This window comes from Podarcis cretensis (assembly GCF_951804945.1).
Source record: "Podarcis cretensis genome assembly, chromosome: 2".
In the NCBI taxonomy this organism is placed as follows: Eukaryota; Metazoa; Chordata; class Lepidosauria; order Squamata; family Lacertidae; genus Podarcis; species Podarcis cretensis.
This window is the reverse complement of record NC_137171.1, coordinates 39,072,830-39,092,949: the sequence shown is the minus strand read 5'-3', so window position 1 is coordinate 39,092,949 and position 20,120 is coordinate 39,072,830. Positions and strand designations below refer to the sequence as shown.

General features: G+C 41.0%; 1 protein-coding gene across 4 annotated transcripts in view; it reads right to left on the bottom strand.

Moving 5' to 3' along the window:
• TBCD (tubulin folding cofactor D) overlaps positions 1–19,455 on the bottom strand; it is a 124,434-nt gene extending 104,979 nt beyond the window's left edge. The window contains exons 1-8 of one of the 4 annotated variants that reach the window (XM_079965915.1): positions 19,351–19,455; positions 18,135–18,351; positions 15,549–15,599; positions 14,336–14,433; positions 12,209–12,310; positions 10,718–10,864; positions 9,687–9,742; positions 7,854–7,986 (exon numbers count right to left, since the gene is read on the bottom strand). In XM_079965915.1, the coding sequence (XP_079822041.1) occupies positions 7,854–7,986; positions 9,687–9,742; positions 10,718–10,864; positions 12,209–12,310; positions 14,336–14,433; positions 15,549–15,599; positions 18,135–18,327 (780 nt within the window). In that variant the 5' untranslated portion in view covers positions 18,328–18,351; positions 19,351–19,455. Of the gene's footprint in view, positions 1–7,853; positions 7,987–9,686; positions 9,743–10,717; positions 10,865–12,208; positions 12,311–14,335; positions 14,434–15,548; positions 15,600–18,134; positions 18,352–19,260 lie in introns of all 4 variants that reach the window. The other 3 variants (XM_079965918.1, XM_079965917.1, XM_079965916.1) reach the window with 3 other exon arrangements.
• Positions 19,456–20,120: the final 665 nt, after the last annotated feature.

Sequence of the window (20,120 nt, the reverse complement as noted above, 5' to 3'; positions counted from 1 at the left end):
ATCTAAAAACAATACATCAAAATTTATCCATAAACAATACAATTTAAACAGTTCCAAGTTAAAACACCCCTATAAAACCAATTTTACTTCAATTAAGTAAACTATACACAATAAGCTCCCTCTATGTCAACCGCAATTCAAATCCCTCAGATTTTGGGGGATATACTCTGGTTTCTCTTCAGATCGTATAAATCTTTGCAGCAGCGTAAAAAAAATATATATCCTTTTTAGAAGTCATTTCATTTGATTTTAATTTCTTCCCAAATGTTTTAGGACTCGCTTGTCTTTTTAGCACCGTGGCTTCTCTGGAGGAAATTTTTACTGGCTAGGTGACTCACTCTCTCCCCTACCTCCACATCTGTAACATGGTAGTACTTCTCAAATTCATAGAATTGTTATAAAGAAAAACCCAATAAAGTTCCTAAAGCACATACATAAAATAGTTGGTTATCTTTGACAATAACTACAGATCAGGAGTTCTTTACTTAGTTACAACATAGATGTGTTTTAGAGTTTGGATGAATAATGACAACACAGTGGTACTTCAGGTTACAGACGCTTCAGGTTACAGACTCCGCTAACCCAGGAATAGTACCTCGGGTTAAGAACTTTGCTTCAGGATGAGAACAGAAATCACACGGCAGCAGCGTGGCAGCAGTGGGAAGCCCCATTAGCTAAAGTGGTACCTCAGGTTAAGAACAGTTTCAGGTTAAGAACGGACCTCCAGAACGAAGTAAGTTCTTAACTTGAGGTACCACTGTAAAGCAGAGATGGGTGAAAGAGTCATGGTGGAAAACTATCACATGGGGATATATCTAGATTATTTGCTTGTAAGATCCTATCCAGGTGCATTCAAACTACATTCCACCAAGTTCAATGAGACTTGGAACTCATTTTATAGCATAGATGAGAGAGAGGTGGTGCTTTCATACTGACTCTCTCCTGAAGCAACAAAAGGTGTGCAAAGGTCTCAGCTGAAGAAACCTATTTCTAATTAGGAAGCCAATAATATGTTTGCTTTGTCTTGTCTTCAGGAACTTTAAAAGGCCACAGCACATTATGTTCAAAGCAGGGGAAGGTGTCTATTATATGCCTTGGGCAGTCCAAAGTTACACCACGTTCCTTCCATATTAATGGGGGTGCATAACATGTGCCAAACTAACCAGCCTGCTGAGAGGAATGCAGCTCTCTCTCTTTTAAATAATTACACCACCTACAAATTAAAGAAAACCATTGGCGTATCCTAGCGACAGAAGTGTCAGATCTGGTTTTGTTGCTTTTGAAATAACATGGTGCAAGGTACAAACAAGAACTAGTTTCTTAGTAATCAGGGTAAAACCTGACACACCTCCTAGTTGTCTGCATAACCCACTTTGGTTTTGCCTTTGTAAGATGTAAGAATCAGCATTACCTCTGGGAAATCTTCCCCAAGCTATACAAATCATCACTATTTAAGACTGGCATGACTGCTTGGCAGCAGGTACATCTTGCTGCCGAACAGATGGGAATTTGCAGTTACCCTCTGGCTCCAGTAAACTATGAGCAATGGGCTGTGCCCAACCTTAAGGGAAGATTGAAGAGAGCACAGTCAATTGCTCTTCAGCACCCCTCACAGGTCAGACAAGCAATTCACCGTCTCTAGTCCCATTTGCCCACCACACATTACTAAAAGTGAAGGAGAGTATAACAGCTGAGGAATGATTTCAAGAGGAAATCACCTGGGTCAAGGAGGAGCCTATACCCAAATTAGGACAAGTTTCATATAAGCCACAGGAAGCATGCACTTGGGCTGGCTACTATTAGAATCCGGAGGCTCTCAGCTTTGGTTTTCTTACATGAAGGGAACTTCCCATTCCCTCCTTCACTCTGCAGCCCCCTGCACCACCTGAAAATCTTGTCCAAAGGACTGGGGAACCCCCATGAAGAGCATGGGATGGGCCATGATGTTGCTAGGAAAGGGGGAAAGTGACCAAACTTAGGCAAGTACTTTGTGCAAGCAGAACCCCACTGCTACAAGCAACCTTCATCCAGTTCTGACCAGCTTCCCACTCCCTCACTTCCCTCTTTAAGGGAACACAGGGGAGAGGAAGGGACTACAAGGCCCCTTCGGTGAACTTTCTTCTGTTCACAGGATCGATAACATTGTTCTATAAATAATAGTTGCTTGACACAATTTAGGGGAGGAACCACAGAACAGCTGTATAGCACAAAATGCTCCAGACTTCATCCTCAGATTCTCCAAGTAGGGCTGGAGGGGAAAACCTTGCTGAAACCCTGCACAGATATTGCCAGTCAGAGTAGATCATACAGAGATGGTTAGATCAATGGTACAACACGGAATAAAACAACTTTCTTTGTACCCAATTTAAATGAGCATACAAATCAGGGACTTAGCAATTCACATAAATTTTTGAATGAACTTGATTTGAGCCCAAACTGAAAAGCTGTAAGTAGGATTAAAACCAAACTGGAATTGAACCTCCAAAATGGTCTGGTGGTGAGTGAGGGTGGGGGGCAGGATAATGCACTTCTTGTCACTTTCTTCCAAGAAGAAAGGGAAGGGACAAAGAAGGGAATCAGCTTAGAACCTACCCTCCACCCATCTAAGAGACATGTCAGCCAAAGACAGGCAGCAAACCTCCACATCAATGTGTCTAAAAATCTAGGTTAAAGGCTCTTCACAATTAGAGACATCAAACATAGGTATATGGGCAACCCTCATAGCTACACTTCTGTTTTTTGTGCCCCTGGGACTAAAGAACTGCATAGCAGGGCTATCTCTAACCTGGGGCACAGTCTACCACAGCACAGCAGTATTTACCAAACAATGCTTGAGAGCAGGGACAATTCTCAGAGAAATGCCCTTTTCTTAAGACGCAAATAAAAATAGTTCTTAAGGGACTTCTTTTCACTAACTTGCTGCCTAGGATACTTTATTTTAAAGTCATTACTCACATTTGTGTACTGTATCTCTTATGAAAAGAAATTAAGCACAACTTAATAAGTTTCTATGCCCCAGGCTACTTCAAGATGAGGACATCGCTGTCACGCAAGAACTTGGTGTGCTACGCCCTGCAGGGCTAACAAAAAAAGTTGCTGGTTACACAGGGGCAGGTTTAGAAGCAAGCCTGCCAACACAGAGCGTTTATATTGTGAAGTTATTCAGTAGAAGCTTCTCGTAGTTATAGACCAATTGCAGGAGCTTTGCCACAAACTATTTCAAACGTATCCATAAGTCAACATGCCTCATCAGAGCCTCAGGACCAAGCTACACCTTATCTTTAAAGGCATCACTGCACCTAATGTGCAGATTAAAGCAAATTAATCAATGGGAGGGGAGGCTGAAAACCAATGGGATCAAAGACATGCAGAGGGAATTTAACCTTTCCTTTGCCTGCTGCAATCCTGAGCAAAACCCCTTTTCTGAGCTAGTGTTACTGAGAGAACATCTCCCATTAGTGTACTAATGACCCCCCCCATGCAATTTGCATTTTTAAAAGTCTTATCTCGTTTGGTCATCAAATCTTTAACTAAGGTTAACTAAGGTTTCCCAAACCAGAAAAGTATCACATAGGTCCTCATGCTACACTTTTCCTAGACTCCGTCAGTGTCATGCTGGCAACCAGCACAGGCTCACAGAACACACAGCCGACAAAGGCACATAAAGCAAATATTGTCTGTCAACAGGAGAGTACATTCAGCAGCCAATGCTGCGTTTTACATTCAATACAGACATGCCTTATTTCAAAAGTGTATCTGAAAGAAATCAAGTAGTGCTACCTGTTGGCAATCCATCATTTCACAACAGGTGCGCTATCAACAGGTGCAGAAAAGCAAGCCCATAAGTGGAATCAAATTGTGCAATATGCAATGCATGTTTCAACAAGATCTATGTCAGTGTTAAACACTATGCATTAAATTACAAATTAAACAGCAGCATTCCTGTCTGCTCAGACCGATTCAGGAAGAAGCATTTCAAAGCTCAGGAACTGTTCAGATGCTACTTCTCTCCCCACTCTACCCCTCCCTGTGAAACTTCAACACATGGTGAAACTGAGTGTGTGTCTTAGCAATGCAAGCACAATCCCCACCTTCTCAGCAGCTGGAGCCTATGTTCAGCAGCTACTGCTGCATTTTAGTTAGAATATTTCATCTGTACAGTGCTATGTTTATTTAAATGTACGACCCTGATTCCCTGAGGTAGAACCTGCTTTTCTAGTGGCTTCTATATCACAAGGTTTGAGGAGAAAGATATAGCATTCATTTAAATACAGCCATTACTTTCCATGCGTTGTGAGGTGTCAGGGGTGCAGCTCACAAACCCAAGATTCATATCCACCTTTGCACAAGAAATAGCAACTGAACAAGCTCTAAGAGCCCGCATCTTTCCACAAAAGCTGAACCACTTTGATATAAAGATTACCAAGATAACTTGGCCACTGAATCTGCTCTGATGAAGTCACGAGGATGTAGCTGTTTATCACCTATTTTTACATGGCTAAATCCAGAAATGAAGCCCTCTTCCATTTTGTTATGCCATTTCAGCAAGTTATGTCGCTTCATAATCTCCAATATAGGTCAAAGGCTTCAGGGAGTTGTATTCATTAATGTGAAATAACTGCTGTAAATGGCACCCCCAAGCCAAATCTTACTTTACACAGAGACAGACTACTGGTACAGTCATACCTTGAGTTGAAGTAGCTTCGGGATGAATATTTTCAGGTTGTGCTCTGAAAAGGAGCGTGTTACTTCCGGGTTTCGCCGCTCGCGCATGCGCTCAAAATGATGTCGCGCGCATGCGCGGAAGCAGCAAAATGCGACACACGTCTTACGTTTGCTTCAGGATGCGAACGGGGCTCCGGAACGGATCCCGTTCGCATCAAGAGGTACCACTGTAGTCCATTGATACAATAAACTGTATCTACTGTTTTCAAGATACCATACAAACCTTTTTCCTCAGACCTGATATTTTGAGTCATCTTTAGCTGGAGATGTTGAACCTGGACTAAGAAGATTATCTTAGGTACGCCACACTCCCTCAAGCCTTGCCTTCTCAGCCTTAGTTCCATCTTCCTTCACACTACCAGCTACATCTCTTACAAGGTTTGTGTAAGGACACCATATGTAATGCTTTAAGAAGCCTGAACGCTAAAAGGAAAAACACACTACTTTTTTCAAGCACTACTCACTACCACTAGCAAAGTGCCCATGGAATTTCATGGATGGGTTTATGGAAAGTGGTTGTGTGTATAAGGTAGGGAAGGAGGGTTCCAGCTATTTCTGCATCAGATCTTGCATATTATCACTATCCTTGCTCCAGTCCTGTTTTCTACTGTCTATCTAGATAGGCCAAGATTGGAGTGTTCTGTGTAGGCAGTGTCTGCTTTCTATACCCTTCCCAGATGTAATTGGGCTAGTATCCTATCCTATTGGGGCATGTCAAAAGTGGAAGAACTTGAATGTTATCCTACTTGGGCAGGCTTAATTATTTTAGGGAGGGACATCTATTTTAAAAAAAAAAACCCTGCTAAGCAATGAGACTAAAATGTGTAGAGTAACCAATGCAAATTCTACAACTATGCAAATACAACGTGAGCAAATATATCAAATGTAATATATTTATATAAACACCATTCAACATTCATAATACAGTAGTACCTCGGGTTACATACGCTTCACGTTACAGACTCCGCTAACCCAGAAATATTACCTTGGGTTAAGAACTTTGCTTCAGGATGAGAACAGAAATCGTGCTCCAATGGCGCGGCGGCAGCTGGAGGCCCCATTAGCTAAAGTGGTGTCTCAAGTTATGAACAGTTTCAGGTTAAGTACAGACCTCCGGAACGAATTAAGTACTTAACCCGAGGTACCACTGTACTCACCTACTCCATAATATAATTTGCCTGTCACCTGTAACTTTACCTTTCATTGTAAAAGGAGAAGAGCCACTGAATATATTGGGCAACTAATATTAGCCCCCTGGGTGTGTGGCTGCAATCATAAACTGGAAGTAAACCCCATTGAATTTAATGAGACTTACTTCTGAATAGACATGCATAGGATTATGCTGCAAGCAGTCAATCTATCAACAGCAGAGAGATATAACCAAAAGGGCAACCTAATCAATGAAGTTGCTCAATATAATATGTATGCCGCTCCTTAAGAGGAAGCAAAACCCATACATAGACGGACAGGCTTAAGGTTCCTGGTTTCAAGAAAATTATAAATCATTCCAGTTTCGATTCAACTTGTTAAGTTTTCACCTGTTTCGTTTAACAGACACTAATAACAGGAGAAATAAAACCACACGGAACAAAGGAATTATGATGCACATTTTGTGTCCTACATGTTTCATCATGCACCAGCAGCAGCCTTTGTTAAGTGGATGAAGATGGCATTTAACCCTTAAAACTTGCAAAACAGGAATCTGATAGGGTAAGAAAGGGAAAGGGAAAGAATTGCATATAAAAGCTTTTTCTACTACTAATAGCAAAATGTCTGTGAAACTCCACTAGTGTTACACTATAGTTCAACCAAACAATGAAACCTGGGCAGGTATTTACAGATGGAGGCAAAGAGCTATCCATATAGAAGCCAGTGGGGTTTGGGAGCTATATCCAACCAATCCATACAAAATTAGATCCACTGAAATCAATGGACCCAAATAGTATAAGCCTACTGGTTTCAATGAGCCTACTATGAATATAAATGAGTTGAATATAAACTTTAGTGTTTACTATTAATGCTACTGGGGGGAAATTAATGGACTACAATATGGGCTAATATTTGTGGTGGGGGGAGAACTGCTTGAGTAATGCCTGTGAATACAACCATTTACTTTCCTCAATAAAAGTAAATGCTTGACATTCATTACTATGTAGAAAAGCAAAGCATTTGAGGGCAATGGTTTTAGTGATGAACCAGAGAGTAGTGGAGCAGAGGAAGAATTTTTCATCCACCCTTCCTTTTAATCCCTTGTACTGTTGAGTTCATTGCAGCAAAGAGCAATGGGCAGTTAGGCCAGCTTGCCCACATACAGAATGGGTGTGTAAGGAACGTAGCCTGCACATAAAATTTGCCAAGCCTAATGTTGGCCCAGTTATAACACAACCCAGATTAGATCTCGGTTTAAGATGCTGGTTTACAAGCAACAATTAAATGCAGCTTCCTGATTTAGATGTCAAGGGAACCTATGTAGTTTAACAAATCAGAACAGAAGTACCAAAGTTGAGTGCATGAGTGGATTGAATGAGGGAAGGAGGGAAAGCGAAAATTTGTTGAGCAAAATATTGTGTGACCTACCATGCAGCAACGTGCCCTGTACTACATTGGATACAATCCAGAATGTTTATCTTAGTTGATTTGCAATTATCAAATTCATTTCAGTCACAACCAAATTGGTAATAAATAAAGCCGCAAATATGATCAATTAAAACTAATGTTATCAATCCATTTTCAGTGGCAAATTATGTGTCCTTCAGTTGCACAATGCATTAATGGTATGACTGGCAACATGCAAGTCTTCTGGGGATGGTGCATATAATACTGGAAAACAGGTTTTCTGTATATTTAATACTTACATAGCTTTCGCAGCTGCAACTTCTCCTGCCACAGTGTTGTCAAGATGAAAAAACCTGTATCTGTATCACTCTCTGCTATGCAACTATTAACAGCAGAGAATTTTTGTTCCATATTGCATCTGGCAACCACATACTGTTCTTAAATAATGATAAATGTTTCCAAAGCTTAAGGGATGGGAAGGTAATTGAATGCCATTTACTGGGTTTCTGCCAACAAGAGCATTTAGAGGGAAAATATTTCAGATTATCTTTGAAAGAAATAGCATTGTTTACCAGGGCTTGAAGCATGCCATCCATTACAATAGTTCCCTCCATAGTCTGAAAGGAGGATTTAGATAACATTGAAAGGGTCCAGTCCAGGAAGTCTGCCATTCTTTTTTGTTTGACATCAGGGCGGGTAATAAACCTGTTGCAGAAAAAAAAAGAAACATTGCAAGTTACCTATTCACAGCAGTTCAGTTGGTAACTCATTTTTCCTGTTACACAAACTGGTTTTTTTGTTCCTAAAGGCAACTGGCCAATGGATGCTTTCCAACATATTTTGGATGGGAACATTCCAACTGTCAGCAATATAACCCTGTCTTTTCCTAAAGAAGCTTATAACCCAACAATTTATACTGTCACAGTTAACAGCCAAATTGTCTTAAAATTAGAGTTGGAAACTTTATTTACATAAAGGGAATAATATGTTGTGTGTTTTGCCTTACTATCTGAAAAGCTAGAAGCAAATCAGGAGATAGAGTGAATACTTAGTCACTAAGGAAAACTGCAAATAACCAGAAAGGTAGCAGAACAATCTTAGGAGCAGAAGACAACTTCTATTCTTCTTACATGCTAATATTAGCAGAAAACAACAGTATTAGTTTCCACCATTCTTATCAAGAAAGGTATATATCCCCACTTCTTTTTTTACCAAAAACAGAACTGGAATGACAAGTGCTTTATAGCGATATTTTTTAAACAAACAAACAACAAACATATATACCAACATGCACTGCTGTCAAAAGGTTCATCTGTCACTATGTACCATTGACCAATCCAAAATAAAATGTTAGTCAGTTTGCTTAGAACTCCCACTAGATGTCACTAGAAATCTACATGTACGGTACTTTACTCCAATGCTCTGAGGCCAGTTTCATAATACAATGCATTTTCTGTTACGCCTGAAAAGCCTTTTGCTACAGGTGATATTCCATAACCACATTCTTACAATAGAGCCCATGATAATATTGTTAATTCTTAACTTCCAAACAATTTTGCCACCATAAAACCAGCATTAAAAAAGTGTGATAGGCGCCAGACATTGCCAGAAGGATAACTTTTTAATTTTTACCATGGATTTCACAAGTCCATTTGACAAATCGGTGCTGGGCAGGAGGAGGGAGGGGATCTCATCACTGAATTCAATGGGAGGTTTTGTACAAATGTTGGGGCAGTATTTAAAAGTGATGGAAGATATCTGGATATGTTTGCACACCATTAACATAAGGAAACCCTCATTTCACTTATAAATTGTTGCATCACTTCATAAGATTATACTGTGAAAAAGAGATTGGTTCCTTAAAGTCAGCACCTATGGCAGAAATATTGCAACTCTCCATTTATTCCAGACAGGGAAAAGAAGAAGGCAATTCTCAATGACCCAGGATGCTAAGAGGCTTCAGTTTAGATGTGTAATTTTGTTCCCCACAAACTGCAAATTTAGGTGGCTGAGTGCTGATAGTGTCCTTGTTTGGGTTCCAGCCATAAGAAACAAGAGGAAAGTATTAGCAGGTTCAAGTGATGCTCAGCTGAACAAAACGTTTTTCAAAATAACACAAAAAGGAGAGACACACACGCACATGGCCCAGTGTGAACAGCTCAGTGGTTTCAAGGAACCAATGAGCGTTGAGTGTCCATTGAAAAAGAGAAATGGAAAGTTTGGTGGGAAGCTAGCTTCAGCTGAACTGCTTGAGCTTATTACAGCTTATGTGTCGTGGGGTGAGAGCATGGCTAGCTAGAACCCTGAACAGGAGTCCTCCCATTAGGCAGTGAGGATATTCTTGTACATACACCAACAGTAATGAGACAGTACATTTTCTGTCAATATCAGCTTAAGTGACTTACTTTGAGACCAAAACTGCAGCTGCATCTCGAGCTTTGTCACTTACAATCAAATAGGACTAAAAACAAAAACAAAATTGAGTTAGAGGAGTTTGCAACATTAAAACCAAATGTGCACAATGTTTGTATGCAAACCCTTCACCTAAGTATCTATGCAAGTCAGAACGGGGACAAACTACAGAAGGGATATAAAAGTATGGACTTCATACAGAGAGTTAACTGAAGTGCAAATGGTTGGGACTTCAAAGTGCAGTATAGGGCTGTTGGAAGCCCTTTTGCAAACACCCTCAGTTTCATCTTATTCAAAGTGAAAATTAAATATTGGTATATTTAATAAATATAATAAATTCACAATAAATATAATATATTCACAAGAATTCAAGTTTACAGATGAATAAGATTCCAACTACACATTTTCTTAATATAAACAACATTATGAGGAATTTATACTGTATTTTTATATTGGGGTATTTTTGGAAAGTATCTTGTTTTGTCTAAAATATATTTTTATATGTTATGTTCTGATAAGTTTAAACTCTTCCAGTACAGATAAAAGATTATTGTTCTTGATTAAACATCTATATAAAAGCACTGTGCTGAAGGTGCACTGCTCTACAAATGGGCAGCTCACAGGATCCGTACCAGCTACAAAGGAAGTTAAGCAAGGTTGTATCCTAGCTCCTGCACTGTTTAATTTATTTGTAAATGATATGTTACGTATTTTTGTGTTTTTATATTCTAAACTGCCCTGTGATCCTCAGTTGAAGGGCACTGTAGAAATGTAATAAATAAATAATAATACAAGTTATTGTTTTACCATTTGACAGATGAGATACTCAAATTAAGAAACAGTGACTTGCCAAACAACATACAACATCATGGCAAATATAAACCTTTAAATGAGGTTTTCCACACCCAAGTCCATGACTAAAGCTAGTACCCCAGAACAACCCCGAACAACTGTAAAGGCTTATTAATATTACAAAAGACATTCTGCTTTCTACAGATTGCTGAACAGATCCAGAAATACTTGCTTTTGCCACTTTGAGAATGCGATCCATTGTTGGCACTCGAGGGCATCCTTCTTGGGAAGAGATGTTTCCATCCAGCCGTGCCAAATCGAACGGGATCAGGCATGTTACAGACAACCACAACAAGAGCATGTAGCGTGTCTCCCAGGTCTAACGAAACACAGAAAAAAAATATTTATCATAAAAGTCGTTTTCAAAAATAGTTTGTGCCCCCAGAAAGTTTTCAGCACACACTTGTGAAAACCATCTCCATATGCAAAATGTAGACCACTATTACAAAAAATAGGAAAGATGTAGGAATGAAATAGGACCTCCAAGATTTAGTTTTAATTGACTATGGAAGGACAGTTACACAAATTTAAATGGAACATGGTTCAGCTAGAATACTTTATTCACACACAAGCCTAAGCCCCAACTTCATGAACCCTGCCAAACAAATCATGGCTCCTGAAGACATGTGCAAATATAAGATAGGAATTTCATTATTTTGAAAAAGCTCATAGATTGAACGCTCCAGAAGTAGTTTACTCATTCCCATATCTTTTTATCAAGATAACAGCTTGAAATTTTCAAAGTGCAGTTCCCTGGACCTTTAAAAAATAAGTGAGAATGCAATTGCCTCCTTAGAATACAAGGTAAGCAACAACTCTTGCTAAAAGGGTATATAAAGCATGCAGATATAACAGCAGTTTCAAAACAGTGTGAGTGAAAGCACACTTGTGAACATACAAAACTGTCTTTTAGCAAAACAGACCACTGCCCCCCTCCTTCCATTTAGTGTAAATCACATGGACTGGCAGCAATTCGCCCAAGGTTTCAAATGGGGTTCCTTCCAAGCCTTACCTGAAAACGCTAGGAGCTGAAACTAGGAGCTTCTGCATACAATGTATGAGCTGCACTACTAAGCTATGGCCCCATCCAGAACACATGCAATCATATTTGCACATGTTCCACATGAAACTGGCAATGTGCTAGTCCAACTCAGAGTAGATCCACTGAAATGCATGGATCTAAGTCAGGTTTATTACTTTCAGTTGTTCTCTCCCGAGTAGGATTAACATTTGATACAAGCACTGTAAATTTTAATAGCATTCCCCTATCAGTCTCTTTCATTTACATACAGAGGTTTTGGTGAGGCGTGGGGGTGGGTGAAATGGCAGTCTTCTGCACGCCTGATGTCAGTGGGGAAAGTGGAAAGGAGAAGGATCACAAAAAGTTGAAAAGCCTGCCTTGTGCAACCCTTCTCACACTGCCCCTTTCAACCTCTGATGTGGGGATTTGGGCAGGTGAGCAGGACAACCCGCTTGTCAGTCATGTAACATCCTAATTACCTCATGTAATTCAAAGTTAGCCTATGAGGTGGGGAGAAAAAGCTTCCCCGTTCCTGGTCTAATGAGTTGTGGTGGTGGGGAGAGGGGGGTTGCTGGGAGAGATGCAGGCAGAATTAGAGGTGGGGTTGGTGAGCAACACAAGCAGGGGCAGACATGAACTCACCTCATGGTCTTTAGGATTCTGAGATTCCAGCATATCCAAGACAGGTTGTACATCAACTACTTCATGAGGAAACATGCGAAGGAAAGTTTTATACCCTCGTACCTAGCAAAAAAGAGAGTTTCTTGAGTAAATAATTCATTTCCAGTTATAGTACTATAAAAATGAGGTTGTGCAGTATTCCCCCCTCCCCCCCAAAAAACCCCCTGAGGTACCAGGTTTAATTTATGGTATACTAGGCCTAGTTTTCACTGAGGTGGTCAACTTGTGTCTAGACAACACCATTTTGGGCTGTGGATAGGGATTCACACAATAGGGTAATCTTCCATGAATCAACATTCCTACAAAAAATTATCATATCATGGAGAAGGCTAGGCTATAACGATTCTTCCTAATATACTAGTTGTCTGTGTAAGCTGGCACCTGCATCCGAAGTGGTGCAAATCAAAGGATTACCACCTCTGTAACAATGAAAACAAAGTAAGAGAATGCTAAGATAACATCAAGGAAGACAAAAGAGATAGCAAATGGTCTGTCCCCCGTCCCCTGGCAAAATCCACCCCCATAATTGATGCCATCAGGCCCCACATATGCAGGAAGAGTGCAGAGGAACAGCATCTGTGGCAATGAGACTTGGCAGCAAACCATTCTGGAAAACAGAAACCCACACTAGCGACATTCCCTGTAAAAAGAGATCTTGCATCAAATCCCAAAACATTTTTTGTATACTCAGAGGCATATAAAGAGTGATTTATGAGCACTTGTGGAAACTGAGAGGGCGTGATGAGATGTGTAGACAACACATGGTATGCTGTCTGGATCACAGCCATTCAGCTTCTAGTATAGCCGCTCTATTAATAATAATAATAATAATAATAATAATAATAATAATAATAATAATTTTTTAGAAGCATGTTCTGTTTCTAGTTCTTCTGTCTCTCACGCCTGCCATTTATGTGCCCCTCAATCAGTAGCTGGTAGATACTGGGATCTCTTTGGCCACTTAAGCTATGTGACTTTAATTTGAGCTTGGTAAAGTATAATACCTAAGTATCACTTTAACAAGGGTAGCAGGAAAAGTCCTCAACAGCAATCAATATCCACATTTTCCTCCGTATGTTTTTCCACCACGAAGCCATGTTCTTAAAAATACCAGCCTGTGATGGTTGCAGCACTTGTACAAGACAAGTAACTCTGCATGTTTCTCTTTGCTGGAACTCCAGAAACTGGATTGCAAAACATTCTGGCTTATTTCTGATTGATGGCAGTAGCTCACAATCATTAAGAAATCAGTTTCATTAGGTATTATGGTACCTACCAAGCTCCTACATACTCCCCAAAACTATTTCACAGTCATCCTGTTACCACCTCTTCCCTCCCTAACTCCAACCAACACCTTCTCTGTACCACTTTGTTTTCTAAAAGGTAAAAAGGATTGTAGCAATCAAGGACTTGCCATTTAGTTTCTCTCCATCGGAAATCCCAGTGGGGGCCCAACCTAGACTTTTGGAAACCCAGAGCCCTTGAGAATGTATAAATATATGATCAACAAAACATAAAATTATCTGTAATCTCACACTACTTTTTGTTTTGTCAGGCACATAGATCAAGGGGAGGGGGAAAAATCAGAACAATTAGTGGTTAGCATTCTGCCATTACAGCAGAACAAAGATAGTATGACTATTTGATATTAACAAATCAGTCATGCTGTGCTGAGAATTTAATGCAACTGCTTTCATAAAAGAATAGGGAACCATTTTAGGACTATGGCAACCAATGTCCATGCCATTGTTCATTGTCTCATTTCCTTTCTTTTCCTGTTTGCACTTCCCTGTGCCAACAGTCACAAGCTCGTCTTTCTGTATTTCACAGTCTAATACACAAGGCAAAAAACTGGGGAATAACCCACAATTAGAGTCATTTTGCGTATGTAGTATTACAAGCAACAAGCTTGTAAACAATATTCTTATTACCAACATTTGTTCAGAAAACATGAAGTACTGACTTCCCGATAATAAACTGTGAAAGTGGAACCCAAATTATTAACAAATCCAGATTAAACACCAAATATTTCTAGAGCTTACTGAAACATATCCCCTGGGGTGGAGAATCCCATTTCTAACATGTTACCTTTGAAATGATGTAAAGAAATTGAAAGGTCAGATGAATTAAAGAACAGGGAGATGCTTCATCCTGGATAATAAGCAGCAGTGAATTCAACATCGACTCTAGAGGAAACACAGGCAAAATGGTAGAAAATACATTAGTCTGCAAATTTGTTTCATTATTTTTACACATGTCTGAAAAAAGCAAGGTCAGAAGACTACTTCAGGAACATATTTGTGAGAAAATGAGCGACATACACATTATAATTGGGGAGATGCCAAGGGTTGCCCCCTTAGTCCTGGCTCATCTATTTCAAGGGGACTAAGGCACTAGACTTGCCAGAGACTTGATCTGCAGTCATTGGCTCATACTGCTGAATCATTCACTGGGACTTTGTCTCCTTTTTGCAAAGTTATCATAATACAGCCTCCTTTAAATCAAGATAAATACATTTAAGATATCCTTCGGTCTAATAAAATATGGAAGAACGATTCTACAAAATGTAATGGTTAGGTTTTATAAGGCCAGAGGACAGCAAGAGATTACTATAGCTCCCATTAAAGGCAAATATGCTCTTGCTATATTCTGTTGTCTCATTTCAGTTTAAATATACTAAATTCTTAGTATAGTACTATATGCTAAGTATATATTAGCAATGTAGTAATATAGTTTATTTTACTATTACTATATGTCTTACCTGACAGCAGTTCCTTCATTTCAAAGTTCATGTGTCAGCAAGATAAGAACAACTGCAGCACCTCACACTCTCAAACCATTTTGACTAACTATTGTATAACCCAGGAGAAATGCAAGGTAAGAAATGCAAGACAGAAAAGGCCTAGAAGAGAGTAATGCACTATTTCTTACTTTGCAGGTGCACTTCCTGAGAAATAAGGAGGTCACCCCAGAGAACTGTAGGCTGCTTTCAATTGCCCAGGAGATATGCATCTTTACAGAAGCTCCCCCAAGATGAACTCTCCTTTTCCAGGACAGAAACCTGTGAGTTTCGAAATAACACAAAACTACCCCAGTCTGCTTCTCACTTTTCAGGGAAGCCTGCTAGATTAAATATGATAAAGCTGCTGGGGGAAGTGTGGTGAAACACAACACACTCTCACCAAAGAGAATCTGCCCCTCCCCATACTTAAACAAAGCAAAGCTTCTTCACCTGTTGTCCATGCTGACCAGTATTCTAAGATTCTATCAAAATCTTCAAAAACAGCACAACAAAACTTACCTAAATGTGGATCCAAAAGGTGAGGCTGTTCCTGATAATTGTTCAATATAACTGAAAGATAAAAACCAAAACCGTTCTTAAACTGAGGCGCGCTTTCCCTAATGAGGCCTCCCGCGGCCGGTGCCCTTCCACTGTTTGGATTCCATTCTTAGACCAAGGTAAAGTTCTCAAACCAAGACACTATTTCCGGTTTTGCGGAGTTTGTAAACCAAATCATTCTTAAACTGGGCTGTTCTTAAACCATGGTACCACTGCACTATTTAAAATAAAATAACAACATATTCAAAACATTTCAAAACAATTTAAAAGCCATCTAGAAATTATATACCCTCACAGTTACTAATTTCAAAGTTGCCATGGCCTTCCTTCAGCCACCAAATGCCTGGGTAAATAGAAATGTTTTAAAAATTTTCCTGTAAAGGAGTTCATTCATTCATAATACATACACTTCAATGATGCTACACTAAATCATCACTAGGTGGCAGTCCAAGGCCAACTAAATACTGTACAGTGGTACCTCGGGTTAAGTACTTAATTCGTTCCGTTCTTAACCTGAAACTGTTCTTAACCTGAGACACCACTTTAGCTAATGGGGCCTCCAGCTGCCGCCGCCGCGCCATTGGAGCACGATTTCTGTTCTCATCCTGAAGCAAAGTTCTTAACCCAAGGTAATATTTCTGGGTTAGCGGAGTCTGTAACCTGAAGCGTATGTAACCCGAGCTACCACTGTATTTGAAAAAAGGTGGCGCTGTGGGTTAAAGCCTCAGCGCCTAGGACTTGCCGATCGAAAGGTCGGCAGTTCGAATCCCTGCGGCGGGGTGCGCTCCCGCTGCTCGGTCCCAGCGCCTGCCAACCTAGCAGTTCGAAAGCACCTCCGGGTGCAAGTAGATAAATAGGGACCGCTTACCAGTGGGAAGGTAAACGGTGTTTCCGTGTGCGGCTCTGGCTCGCCAGAGCAGCGATGTCACGCTGGCCACGTGACCCGGAAGTGTCTCCGGACAGCGCTGGCCCCTGGCCTCTTGAGTGAGATGGGCGCACAACCCCATAGTCTGTCAAGACTGGCCCGTATGGGCAGGGGTACCTTTACCTTTACCTTTAATAATCAAAACTGCAGCTTACACCAAAATGCCTAAAAAGATACACTCATTTTCTGACTGTATCCTGTTCTTGATCTATGAATAAATAATAATATTGGTGAAATGCTCTTTTGAACCTTCTAAAGGTGTTATTGGTATAGCAGGGGTGAGGAACTAGACTGAGTCATAGGACTGGATCCAGAAGTGGCCCACTCTCCAAGGTGCCACTTCTGAGACATTTGGGGGGGGGATCCATCCACCTGACAATCACCTGACATCAGGCAACACTAAACTCAGGCTGCAGGAACAGGCTTATCTCCAATACTAGAGCTATTATGTGCTTGCTCCTTGAGAGTACAAGGTGGCAGCAGAGGCTTACCTATAACTAAGTGCTTGAATTGGATTTAACAGATCACAGCACCTGACATCATTTGACACTGAGTAACTACCAGGTGGATGTGGTTTGCGAATATGGCCCACAAGCCAAAATCAGATAACTAATTAGGCCCACGGGATGGAAGTTCCCCACTACTGTGCTAGAGGATATTCATTTTTTGTATAAATTTAACAACCCCATTTAGCCGCTTTGCTCTGTTATTATTGCTTCACTGTTTTTTATTGCATTTCCACAATGGACTAGTTTGCATGTCACACCATGGTTTAATGTGAACACAGGAGTGTGTAATCTCCTGGACAAGGAAACCCAGCCACTTTGCTACTGCGCAATGTTGAGCTAAGCCATCTGAACCTGCATTCATTCTTGGATAAAACCTATGGTGAGAGCTAAACCACTGGTCAAACCATGGCACAGGTCAGCACAGCAACAAAACTGGGTGGGAGAGAAGTGGCTGGGATCTCTTCTCCAAGTGTTTGCACATTTGCACTATGCCATGATTTGGCTCAGTGTGACATGTGAAGCAGGTCAGTAAGTCATTTTAAACGTTCTATTATTCAGTAATGTTGAACTACCAAATGCAACTGTTGGAGAGTTATAGGAGACAATCATCTGCCATATTCTATAACAGACCACGAGACTAGTCAAAAATGTTTTATTGCAACCATGTCTGTAATCACAAAAGCCTGTATCCCAACTTTCCTTTGTGGTTTTATTTAGAACCTCAGAGAGAATGGTAACAATGGCATTTTTAGAGAGCAACCAGTCCACTTCAGCAATTTATTTCAGCAATAAAGAGATTAACATTTTGAGAATATTATCAAAACTTGAAAAATTTCAAATAAGCATTACTGTTTGCATATTGTAAATTGCTATTGCTTTCCTATAGTCATCTACAAGGCAATATTGATCAATCTTTTACTCAGAATAAGTTCCATTGTATCCAGTGGAACTTACTCTTTAGTGTGTTGAGGATTGTAGGCCTATAGAGTTAATGGATAAGGTGAACAAGAGTTGTCTTAATTCACAATTCAAATGCTTAACCATTACACTTAGTAGGATCTGGTGACAACATCCCAATCATCAGTTGTACATACTAAAAGGAAGAGCTCATACCTTTAAATTTTTCAAGCACCGTCTCTCTCAATGATAGGTCTCCATGCATTGATCTGAGAGAATTAATCAACTCCTGTATTTCCTGACTCTCTGAAAAGGTCTCAAGTATGTTTCCCTTGGCGATGACATCAGACTCCAGGCATCTGCTATCCTCTTGCTCAGACCCATCTCCGTTCATCTCATTTAAAACCATCTTCAGCTCGTGAAAAATTCTTCTCTAGGCAAAGGCACAGCAAACCAGCATTTACCATTACAGTTAAATCCCACAATTAATGTTACAACCCTATACTGAGCTTCCTGAAAGCAAGACCCATTGAATTCAATGGGGAATTCTTCCAAGTAGACTTGTGTACAACTACGCTGCAAATTTGCCTTGCATGATGGAGGCAATCCAAGTGCACATAAGAGAACTGCACTTAAGCTCAATTATTTTCAGTGGGCTTAAATCTGTGCTGGCCTGTGTCCGTTCTTTCCCCATAGAAAAATAACAGGACAGTGTATAAAAGGGATTTCCTTCCCTTGCTATATACATCTCTTGTTCCACACGCAATTTAACAAGAGCCAGTTCTCCCATCTCTTCCAAATCCTATCCGCTTCCAGAGGATACGTTTCTATCTTGACAGGGATGGAAAGAAGGTTAGTTCAGCTTTTAAAATATAAATAAGGCCTTGATGCAGTATAGCCGTATGCATGCCATGAGGATTGCTCGGGAATGCACTGTTCCTTTGCAAATAAAAATGTATAGCGATTGAAGCTGCGTTCAAGCCCAGCGGGGAAGCTACACCCCTGAACCTGGAATCCTTCCCTTTAACCCCCGACCTATTACCAGGGCTTTTGTTGCCATACTGAAAGAGAGTTAATACTGTGCATTCGTTTTTCAGGGCTGAGGCAGGGGAAAGCACTTCGCACGAACTCAAAAGCATGAGAATTCCGCCTTTTGCCGCCTTAATTGAGGTGCAAGGCTGAGGCTGAGGGCGGTTTTTTAACATTTGCAGCCGAGCCGCGCACCGCCCTCCTTCCCCGGGGCCTGGCGTCCAAGACACCCCCCGGGCGACCTTATCGCGAGAGAGCCTCTCCCCGTTTCCCAAGGCGGCTCGCCATCTCGCCCTGAAGGCCCTGGCCCTACCCTCGCCTCGCCCAAGCTCCTGCGAACCACGGAAAGCCCGAGCCAAGCTCAGCGCCTCTCCCACAGCAGCTCGCCGCTTGCAAGATTTACCTTTCGTCGTTGGCGCCTGCGCTCAGAAGAGGCCTCTCCAGGTACGGCTCCTCGCGCGGGACAGAAGGGCTCGGTGGACGTTCGCGCCTGGGCTGCGAAAAGGGGAGGAGCCCGGCAGCAGAGGGAGGGCGGGCGAGGAAGGGGAAAGGGGATTGGCTGGGAAGGAGGAAAGCGCCCGGCTGTGTGCGTTTTTTCTTTCTGTGGCAGGGACGGGATGTAGGTGTGTGTCTTTTTCTGGTGGAGCTACATAGCGGGAAAGTCTTGCTTTAAACGCCAAGGCAAAGAAGAGCTGGGCTGTGCAGGAGGCGTTTCCTTGGATGCTAGAGCGCTGGTTATAAACCGCGAAATAATAACAATAAGAGCCTGTAAAAAGCATAAAAGGTGCATGAGCCGCCCTGGGAGTTTTTAAAACAGATGTGCAGGATATAAATGTGCCGGATTGGAAGCACTGTTGAGGTGCAGGAAAGGAAGACCCCGCAGTAGAACGACATTGTCATTTATTGTTGTTGTTGATCGCATAACTTTTGCAGCAAAAACAACGGTGAAAAAGGAAAACAATAAAAAAATACTGCCAGTCATAATCATGTACCTCAGATCTGAAAATGACCTCAGACTTCTAATCCATCGAAATCACAATTCCCGGTGAAAGTCCAGTTTCTTGAGGTTAGCAGGCGGGAAAAAGAAATCAGTGTTTGGACAGGTGTTGACTGTTTCAGTAATAAAAATCCCTGCATTGGTGTGTGTCTGTTATGTCCTTTTAAAATCATGCC